At 42.8% G+C, this 11,446-nt stretch overlaps 1 protein-coding gene across 1 annotated transcript in view; it reads right to left on the bottom strand.

The window, feature by feature from the left end:
- Window positions 1-11,446, bottom strand: part of LOC134454102 (tripartite motif-containing protein 3-like) — a 72,432-nt gene that overhangs the window by 15,617 nt on the left and 45,369 nt on the right. Inside the window, exons 5-6 of the mRNA XM_063204888.1 lie at window positions 10,052-10,232; window positions 8,318-8,518 (exon numbers count right to left, since the gene is read on the bottom strand). Of these exons, the coding sequence (XP_063060958.1) occupies window positions 8,318-8,518; window positions 10,052-10,232 (382 nt within the window). The remainder of the gene's footprint in view (window positions 1-8,317; window positions 8,519-10,051; window positions 10,233-11,446) is intronic.

An 11,446-nucleotide genomic window follows, 5' to 3' on the forward strand; every position in this document is an offset into this window, starting at 1 on the left:
GGTCGAGTAATCTCAACTGGAGGAGAACCTGGGGTTCATCAGGAAGTAAGTGAGATCTGGATCGGAGAGGTCTGGGACCTCTGGAGGGTCTGGGACCCTCCCAAAGTAGTTACTGATACGCATCAGGGAGATCCGCGCGCTGTTGAGCTTGGAGTTCAACGAATAGGCCTATTATTGTATTGTTTTGATTTGTTTTCTTTTGGTTAGGTTTCACTCTGGTAATTATTGGTATCAGGACTGAGCTGTGAACCTAGTGTGTGGACCGGGTACCCGTGTGTATGTGAGAGCGTGTTTGCGCGAGTGTTTGAGAAGTGAGTAACGTAGGGGAGCACGGGGCACAAACTAACGGGGGGCAAGATGTAACACGGACTTTTTATCAAGACGGACCAATCATTTTCTGCCTACTTCTGTAAACACGATTGTTTCAGTCAACAGAAGCCTTCAGAAAAGTTTCAAATATTTTCGTTGAGATTTCATTGAGTTATTCCACAAAGTGTGTTTTAGCACCCTGAAAGTATTTTTTTTCACGTCGCTTGTTTTTTGTTTAGTGAAGCAAGGGTACAAGCTACCAAAACTATTCCGATATTGCCGGATACTGTGTTTTCTCAGTTACAAAATGATACCATAATGAAGGTTGTTGCTACTTCGTAGCCAGTGCTGGGTTGACAACAATCATGGGTGAGGCTAAGGGGGCTAGTTGTAACACGGTAAATCTCAGTGAAATTCTCATTCTTGTCAATGGTAAAATAAAGGTGAAATAAAATTGGCACACAAATGCAAACCTATCACATTTTATTTGAAGTATGGCTCTATTTATTTAAATATTATTCATAATAAGTGTTTATAAAAGTTATTATTAAGCTATACTGTGAGATTGGATTTTGTGATTTTTAATGACTAATAAAATTAAAGCCTCTAAAGCCTATTTATTTATTTTTTATTAGTGTCTTTGGTAAGAAAGTATCTTTAAGTATCGTAGATTTATAAACAAACACACTTGTGGTGAAATTATACTGGATTCATTGTTTTAAATACATATTTTCAGCATGTGTTACAACTAATCCTCCCCCTGTTACAATTTACACTACCTGTGGGGTAAAATGTAACATTTTACATCCTCCACAAACAGTGAAAATGTAAAGCAATGGTAGGTTTTTATAACAAACCACCAGTGCTAATATGTAACAGAGATGTGTACGTTTCATGTGTTAAAAAATAAATAATGTAACTGCCTTATATGTGAAGATATCAGCTTAAAAGCAAAAAACGTTACTTTGTGCCCCCCTCTCCCCTACTAGCGAGTACGAAATGAGTGGTCATTCGGCTGAAGGCAGGATGTACGGAGGGAATGTATTGAATTTGGAGTCAGAATTACGAGAAGTGAGTAACGTACTAGCGAGTACGAAATGAGTGGTCATTCTGCTGAAGGCAGGATGTACGGAGGAAATGTATTGAATTTGGAGTCAGAATTACGAGAGAAGGATAAAATGAGGTGGATCACTGTTTCGGAACAGTGGGAGGAGATATTGAGAGCGTTGCTTGGCCATTCATTGGAGAAACAAAGAGATGGAATCTGTTTAATCTGTGAGCAATTAATGTCACAGGATACGCACTTTGTGTTTACTAACATGTAGACTACATAGGTGGTCTGTGTTTGTCTGCCATTGAATGTCAATGGGCCCTATATGTGTCTGAAGAATGTGTGACTACTGGCCAGTTGTTTGTTTGTGTGTGTGTTTGTTTGGACTTTTGAGAGTGCATGTGCAAAGGTCGAATACGAACATGAGAAGGATATTTTTTTTTCACGTAAAGGCCCAACCAAGACAGTTGGAATATATCCGGTGGAGAAAAAGAACAGAGTGGATGAATAGGCTATAAGCCGTTTAGTTTTACTGACATGAATTCGATCCTGGAAAAAATGCCACCACCCGTCGAAAGGGGTGCACCGTGGTTGTCCAAATTGATGAAAGCTAGGCTATATGTCACAAAAGATAACGATTGGCGATTGGCGCGCACTGTTATGTAAACAAGCAAGCGCGTGGGAATTACAGATAGTGGAAACAGAAGCAAGAACGAGCCTTTTGCCAGATTCATACCCATTTGCGTTATACGCAGCTGACATAGGCACTGCAATGCGTAAACGTCACCCAGTGCCCGATGGAGCAAAAAGTAAGGAATTTTGGACAGACATAGCCGGAAACCATCCAAGCTCTGACAAGCTGCAAACTGCTATGTTCAGAATGGCCATTCTAGAAGCAATCCCAAAGCCGGTACGAGAAACGATGTTAAATGGTCCAAATTTGCCCTATAGTACTACAGAATACTGGGAACGCCATCTCAAGCACCACATGAAACAGTATAGTGCAAAACGCGAGGAAGAGAAACTAAGCACTGATACAGCACATGCACAACTAGTTAAGTTGCAATTAGCTGAGTCCAAAAGAGCGACGGAATCGAAACACAATTGATACAACTCATGTTACAACACAGCAGTCACACATTCTTCATCCAATCCTGAAGTTGGTCCAATTTCATTAAGGGGTTAGGGACAACGTGGTGGGATTCAGAGGACGGGGAACAGGGAGTAGCGATGCCCAAGGTAGGGTCATGTATGGGGGTGTTTTGCTTATAGTGGGACCGGGCTCTGAGTGAGAGACTGCCAGTGGAATGCCTACACAACACGGAGGGCACTGCACCTACTTCAAAGCTGAAACCAGAGAAAAAACAAGCACAAGCACACCAAGCGCACACTGGAGCCGGAGCAAGCCTATCCCATGGACACTACGCAAACGTGATTGGGACCTAGAGCTCACAAAGGAGAAGGGTTGGGGGACCCCTTCTGGGCCTCGTTTCCGAAAGGGCCTTAAGTACTACTTAACGCTACGTGCTACTTAAGTTCACACGTAACACCATCGTAGAGCTCACGGAGCGTTTCCCAAAGCCAACTTAGCTAAGAACCATCGCAGGTTGACACGTAACTCTAAGAGCAATCCACGAGTGGTCTAGAGTAGTCTTAACGCGCTAAGATTGATCGTAGCGGCATGGCACAGTGGAGACACCCACAGGATATGAAGGGAAAAGAAGAAACCTGCGCATAAGATTGCTGTTTTAAGACGCGAGTGGCATGGCACAGTGGAGACACCCATAGGAAAAGAGGAAACTTGCACTTCAAGTTGATGTTTTAAGACGGGAGTGTAAATATCATGGCAGCACAGTTGACACTGCAACGAAAATATGAAGGTAACATTAATTGTGGATGTGTAGGCCTATAATAAAAGCAATGTGTTTGGAAATATGTTACAGGTAGTAAAATAGTTCGACTGTGTTTGATAAACCTGGACATAATTAAACTGTGATAAATCATAATTTGTGTGGGTGCTTCATGAACAAGAACAAGGCAAAATGAATAAGGGGCTTCGGAAACCAGAGACAAGAGTGTTGATGAGTGGTGATGAAACTTTATTTGTTTTATATTTTTTTAAAGAAAAATGGTCAGCGAGTTGTTGCACCCTCTTTCATTTTCAAGTAGGCCTAGCCTAAGAAAGGGAAGGCGACGCCGAAAATACATGATAGTTGTAGGCGAAGGGTAAGCTATGACAAAAAAGGCAGCGATGGGGATTCGTGTAGATTTTTTGTTTTAATAACAGCAGACTGCCGTGCAAAAATGTCCTCACAGTTGTGAAAGCCGCACGGTAGGCTACTTTGCGCACCGCTCACCACATGTGCCAAGCTCTGCTCTCCCTATTCCGACTCTAGTAGGCTAAGCAATAACAAAAAGGCAGCGAGGGGATGTGTCAATGTTGATGGACATTGTTTTTCATAACAGACGTGCTCCCGACAGTTGTCAAGCCTTGAACGCCTTGAGGTTGTAACTTTGCGCATCCCAATTTGGAACTCCAACTAGGCCTACTTGTCTTCTTAAATAGGCCTATTAAGCTGCAGTAGCGAACTGCACGCGCTTTATCTGGGTCTTATTATATGGTTGTGACGTCATCGGTCGAATGCTCCATTCATTTCAACGGGGCTCCCCAACGTTCGCACGTCTGTTATTTTTCGATAACGGACGGGTTGGTCTATAACAGACCGCTGTCAATGGCAACAAGACTTTTCACTGCTAAAGCGACTTTTCAACAAGACTCTAATCAGCTGCTGTGATAGACAACACCTGTTGTCCTGGCTACCTAGCTGTTGCCTAGCGGTGTTCCACAACGGCACTGTTTTGTTTTGCGCAGCAACAATCTTAACATTAAATAGGCCTAAAGAAATGTCCCCGCCATGTGTGAGTCATTAAGTATATCCATATAATAAGCGGGTTAACTTTCGGCGAGTCGGTCGCTTTGTGGAATAGCAGCACTTCAGAGAGAACAAGACCCCTCCGCTCCGCGTCGGGGTCTAGAGATTCTCTCTGTCGTGCTGCTATTCCACGGTAGCGACCTTCTCGCCGAACGTTAACCCTTAACGGCGTAGCTCATGGTTATTACAGTCAGTTGGGAGTTTTGCATGATTTCATTGTTTGTGTGCATTTTATTTCATTTGCCAACAATAACTCCTATCAATAGTTGCAAACAGCTACAAATGTATTCCACCTTTTATGGAGAGCAACTTTTGACACTTACACACGCCTTACTTTTTGTAAATGGTTTAGCAGCAGATGACGGCGCAGTTCACTCCGAGGACACTTCAGCACCACGTAAATGGACAGCGATCCTTAAGAGCGACGCTACGAATGATCTTAGAGGCTGTGCACGCGCGTTCATGTACGAATGTCTTTGGGAAACAGTCGTAGAAAATCTAAGAACATTCGTAGGATCACTGGTTAACGACACACGTAAGGCTAAGAACCATCGTTATAGTGAAACGAGGCCCAGGCCTATGAGAAATTGAAAGACTATGACAAGTTTGTTCGGTATAACACTACTGCTTAACTCACACCAGAAGTGACGCCCTTGGGTGCCATTTATACACCCATATCCCTTTTTTCTGACCCCTACCACGTAACATTGATTAAGATGAAAACATACGCACAGGCGTGTTTAAGACAGTTATTGGGAATCAGTGGGACTGTTTACCCTACATCTACATTGGGCAAGAAGGGGTGACTGCTGAGGTTGAATTATACACATTGCATTATAAGCTACACATAGTCTACCCAACACCACGCGAAAGTTTGTATAAGAGTACACAATACTGACTGAACAAACATAATTAGCTAAAAACACGATGGCCTTCCCAATACTCTCTGTACATTGATTTGACTGATGATTTTTTATTGTTTGTTCTGTTTGTCACAACAGGAATAGGCCTACTCCTTAGACCTATGGATATTTTGAGGTTTTTATTTTTATTTTTTATTATTAAGATTATTTACGATTACCGTTCAGACATTAACTGCGCGGTGTACCTGGTTACACAATTGTTGTGGGTTCTTCTGAAACAACACGGCGTGTTATTTCAGAAGAAAGGGGGAGATAGGCATATTAGGCCTACATGTGCGACCGTGACACTGGACTCGACTTAAGACAGACGAGATTTGAGAAAAGACTGCAGTACACCACACATCACATACATAGCCTAGGAAATAACGACAGATAACAAAGGTTGTTTGAAAAACACATTGTTGAGTGTTGGAGGTTGGTAAAGATTGAAAGCGGTTTATGCGGCAATGAGGTAACAAGGCCATGGTTTTACAGGGGTTCACTATGGAAAAGGTAAAGAACGTTTGGCAGCAGTGCAAGCTTCTCACAAGGACATCGGAAATCAAGGATTTTTTTCCACAGAGAACGTTCGATATGGAAAGGATTGGGAGAGAGCACGAAAGGGCGTCTTCGGAAAAGACGTTGATGCGAGTGACCAGTTGGAAATAACTGATGGACTGGTTGGGGGCCGTGCGGCCAAAACACTGATGGTTGTTAGAGGACATGAATGGGAGACCGTTGTCTCCGGGCTGGTAAAATAACTTTGGCAGAAGGTCTGTGGTTTGAAATAAAAAGAAAAAAAAACGGTTGCAATGAACTTGGACACATTGGTGGATTGTGGAACGCATACCCATAAGGATTTGGACCAAACGCCCAAGAGCAAATTGGTAAGGTTGGTATAGGCCTACATACAATTATGAGCTGGGTCAACACTCTGACTCATGGTGCTGAGGTCAGTAAGAAACTAGGCAAACAGTAAGCCCTGGACCAACGCTAGGTTCGAACACGAAGATTCCGCACGTTGCAATATAAACCATATTACGATAAACTAACTACTTTGGTGTCAGATTTCTCCACACAGGTTGCAGATGGAAGAGGAACCAACGAGACAGGAGATGAGGAATTCAAATGGGCTCCTTCCAAAAGCGATTGAGCGCAGTATACCGAACCACGTTGAGCGAATTACACACAATATTCACCTTGAGGGAAAGGCGCACAGGGTTACATTGAAACAAGCTTGCGGAAGCGCAAAGAATGGGGAAAGGCATAAGCCTGCAGCTTAATGCATGCGGGGCACTACTATCACTAACACCACTAATACTAACCCTACTAACGTTAACATGTTTCCTTTTACATTGTGGTATTTGATGATGCTTCATAATGAAACGGGATCCTACAGGAGACGCCACCATTCAACGTAGCCTAACAATAAGAAACTGCCGTATAACACCTCAAGGAACTGGTAGTGGAAAAGGGGGTCCCAATGTTGCGGAAATTGGTGGTATTGAATGGAGAAGTTTCAATTTTAGGTTTTGTTATAGCAGGAGGATCAGCAGTGGAGGATGTTTATAATTATTATTGTTATTATGAATTATTTAATTTGTCTTTTACATATTTGTTTTCATTTGTTTTTATTTCTAACCCTTTACATTTTTCCACAGCCTTCGGCAATGGAACTCACTGTGGTTTCCACATTAATATAATGTCTTGGTGCAATGACACATTGGGTGATGAGCAGATGATGTGGTATTCTCTTTGCACTAGGTTTCTGAGGCGAGCAACTTAGGTTCCAGAAATGGACAAGAGAAGTTGACCAAGGAAAGCTATGTGGTCATGTTGGTTACAGAGTCTAACACTGAGGTCTAACAAATTTGATGAGGTCATATTAATTATGACCTCACGAAAGGGACTGTTGGAAAATAGGCTAGATTCTGAGGTCCTGAAATATAATGCATTGTCTTACAGCAAGTTGTTCAGGTATTCATTTGTGTTTGCAGGAAATTCTACAATATTTGGTTATGATTAAAAACATTAAAATAAATGTGTTCTGTTGATGGGCACTCAAACCACTGAGTAGGCCCAATGACCCCATGTGCCAATCATGAGATGAAGATGTTGAGTAATTGCCCATTCCTTTTAGGAGAGCCTACAGAACTCATCAAACATTGTTGTGAGACAAGCTGAAAACTGTCATGTGATGTTTGATTAACTGATTGCTTATTTTCTGAATAAGTCTGAAGTCCATACCAAACTCCTTGAAGTATCATTCGTTCTAGAACACAGGATACAGTGATGTCACTCAGAAGCGAAACTATTTGACTTAATCCTTTTTAGGAGGCCAGGAGTAGGTGACAATGGGCAAACGACTAACATTGGATTTCAATCTTTTCAGAGCCAAAGACCCTCAAATATGTCAAAAGAATGTGCTGTTGTATGTGTATTGCTTGATTAAATTTACAGAACTCAGGAAGTCCACAGATGAGGTCATGAAGACCTAGAGTGATGAAATCAAGGCCCACCCGGAAATGAAGACAGCAGCTTACAATCGACACAGATTAGGCATATTCTGGGTTAACTAACAAATCACGTAATTGCTTACACATAACCACACCCATACACCCACAAACCATAAATACCAACAGATAGGGGATATTCAGTAGGTCCTAATTTTTGTTATCGGTCAGGGCGAGAGAAGGTTAGGATCTCCGGAACGTTCCGTAATGCTTTCACTGTTCACTGTCATTTTTATGTAGTAGACTCTGCAGTTCTGGAAAGCTGTAGTGTTTACTGTGTATGGGCCATTGCTGGTATTCTGGATATTACCAGTGGTGGTCATTTTGTTATTTGGTAATTTTAGAAAATAAATAGATTAATTTGGCTTTTGGAGTTTTTGATTCCTTTGACTCGGATTTTGAACATGCAAGAAGTAGAGACCAAGACGGTAAACTTCAACAATAGATAGATAGATAGATAGATAGATAGATAGATAGATAGATAGATAGATAGATAGACAGGCAGAAAGACAGATAGACAGGCAAACATTTAAAAAATGCATTTTGAAAGGTACAAGACAAGAACCACCAATTTTTAAAAAATGGAATGGGTAAGGGGGACAGTGTAACCTGGCAGTCCAGGTGTCCGTTCTCGTGTGGCCGCTCGGGAAAGTCGTGTGAGGCCAGGGCGGCGACGCGTTCCCCCATCTGCTTCTGGACCAGCAGGACCTCCGTGGCGCTGCCGTGAGACAGGGCCTGCTCCGTGAAGCTGCAGCTGCTCTGGATGTTCTCCTTGCCCTGCAGGAGGGTCGACAGCTGCCCCTGCAACACCTGACACAGGCACACAAAACACATAATTTACAGTCACATTCACTTACAGTACATCATTAGAAGAGACAGTGTGTGTGTGTGTGTGTGTGTGTGTGTGTGTGTGTGTGTGTGTGTGTGTGTGTGTGTGTGTGTGTGTGTGTGTGAGAGAGAGAGAGAGAGAGAGAGAGAGAGAGAGAGAGAGAGAGAGAGAGAGAGAGAGAGAGAGAGAGAGAGAGAGAGAGAAAGAGAGAGATGTAATTAAATGTCAATTAAAAAGGGCGAAAAAGTAGCATATTAAAAACACAGAGAGCAATTAGATGGGCGGGATATTCCGGTTTCAAATGGCTTGGAACTTTGCCGGTCTTCAGTTTGAAACAAGCTCTGGAAATATTCCATGTGCATGTGTGGAACAGAGTTCTGCAACCGAAACATTCTCCGGTCACGGCCACGTTCGGAATTAATAAAGAGTTTGTGCTCAACCCGAATACTACCACCATTACGTTTAACATCGAAATACTCAAATAGTAACTACACTCAATGTAGACAAAAAGTCAAATTGACCTTCTCCTCTACTCAGGTAAAAGGAGAGAAATATCCTCTGAGGGGAGTTTTTCATCTTCGTCTGGCCACCGGCGATGGGGGAAGGTTGCTGAACGGCCTTTGAATGCCATGCACGGTTCAGAGCGTAATGTGCTAAAAGAGAGATTTAATATGGCCTCGGTTTGTTATTCCGAAGGAGAGAGACTGCCAGGGCGACTAATCAAAATAAATTGGCACAGGGAGAAGTGGCAGGAGGGTACCGAGACAGCATGGCAATGAGTCTGCTGCTGCTATTGGCGTTAGACATGAGAGGGGCGACAGGAATATGAAATGAGCCGTGAAGAGGAAATGGAGAGAGCTGGATTACAGGGGAACAGCTAAAGGCACAGCTTCATTGGAAACTGATGCACTATATTGCCAAAAGTATCCGCTAACATACTCACAGATGAATTTCAGTGCCATTCCATTCCTAAGCCATACGGTTTAGGTAATATGATGTTGGTCCACTTTTTGCAACTATCACAGCTTCAACTATTTTGGCAAGACTGTCCAAAAAGGTAAGAGGAGTGTGTTTACAGATTTTTTTTATTCCACATGCGCATAGGTGAGGTCACACCTATGAAGGCCTGGCTCTCAGTCTCTGCTCTAATTCATTCCAAAGATGTTATATCAGTTTCAGTTCAGCACTTCTGTGCAGGCCAGTCAAACTCTTCCGTTCCAGACTCTGTCATCCATGTCTTTATGGGCCTTGCTGTGTGCACTGGGGCATTGTCCTGTTGGAAGAGATAGAGTCTCACTCCAAACTCTTCCCACAAGGTTGGGATCATAGAGTTGTCCACAATATTTTGGTATCCTGAAGCTGTAATAGCTGCAAAAGGTGGGCCGACATCACATTGAACCCTGTGGATTAGGAACTTCAGTTGATATGTGAGTCAAGGCAGCTTAGCGAATACTTTTGGCGATATAGTGTAGTCGCGGGAAAACCTGCCTATCTGGCAACCCTGCTCTCCTCACCTTCTGCTTGGAGCTGCATATGTTCTCCAGGTCGGTGACGAGGGCTGTCTTGCGCTGCTGCAGGGCCCTCTCCAGCTCCTCGAAGGTGCTGTTGATCTCGCTCACCGCCTCGTTCTTACGCTCCGTCAGCTGATCAGAGATCTCCTTCACCGTGTCGATCGCCGTCGTGAGCTGTGGCAACCTGGCAGAGGTGGACAAAGAGGAGAGGAGAGGAGAGGAGAGGAGAGGAGAGGAGAGGAGAGGAGAGGAGAGGAGAGGAGATAGAGGGATAGAAGGATAGAGATGAGGGAGGGGAGAGGTTACTTCTGTTCAAACTATTACACCGTGACACTCTGGGTTCACACTTCAAGCTTTGTTAAACACAACTGTTAGACGTGAGGAGGTACTCTGACAGAGTTTTTCTTTACTTCACTCTTCTGAGTTCACACTTCAGGTTCTGTTGAACATAATCTTAAGGGGCTAAGTGGTAATTACCTACTACTATACTGCATTGAATTTGTACTTCACTACTCAAAATAAGATAGTGCACTTCCACTGGCTGATGCACATATTAGGATTTGTGTACCTCAGAACTAATTGTACATTAGGAGAGGGTCAAACGCGGACCCACTCACAGTGTTTCCCATACATTGAGGAAACTATGGCGCACCGCCCTAGTTTAAATTTGGCCGCCATAGTTTCAGAAAATGTTAAAAAAATAAAAAATTTAAACTTTTTTTTTTTTTACGATTTCCGTGTTTGTTAAAAGCGATTTCAATTACGATTTCCTTCGCATTTTCCTCCTGGAGTAAATACATCCTATAGAGGAAACCACAAGTGCTTGAAAGAGAGAGGGATCAAAAGCCTTGTCAAGTTGTTTTGTAGTTAACTTGGGTTTGGGAGCAATAAAAAAAAACCTTCCGAGAAGGGACAGTTGGGATGAGTTTACTAACACTCCCCAGGCTTTGTTTTAGTTGTAATGAGTTAGGTGACAGGCCTTCATTGACAAGGCAGAGGAGACATCGGGATGCATATAGAAATGAATGTGTAATGAATGTGAATATAGACATAAATGTGTAATATGTTGTTCAGCCCTTTTAATGGGAGGAATTTTGAAAAACTGGCCCTGTGACCAGCACCCCTCATGTAGAATGTGTACGCCTATGTGTGTGTGGAGAAAAGGCATAGCCTACCCTCTTAGACCCTTTTTGTTTATGCGTTAACAATTGCACAGCAATCTTAAATTCTTATCTCTGCTCCTATTTTGTTTTATTATTGTTTTCATTACATAGACCCCTGTATGTGTATTATGTAGCGTTATTTCTCAAAATATAAATGGCTGAAATGTAGGCGTAGGCCTATAGTTTGTCCATGTGCCAATGTCATACTGTACTCATTGTTTTGCCATTTTGCATT

Source organism: Engraulis encrasicolus, chromosome 8 (genome assembly GCF_034702125.1).
Source record: "Engraulis encrasicolus isolate BLACKSEA-1 chromosome 8, IST_EnEncr_1.0, whole genome shotgun sequence".
Lineage (NCBI taxonomy): Eukaryota > Metazoa > Chordata > Actinopteri > Clupeiformes > Engraulidae > Engraulis > Engraulis encrasicolus.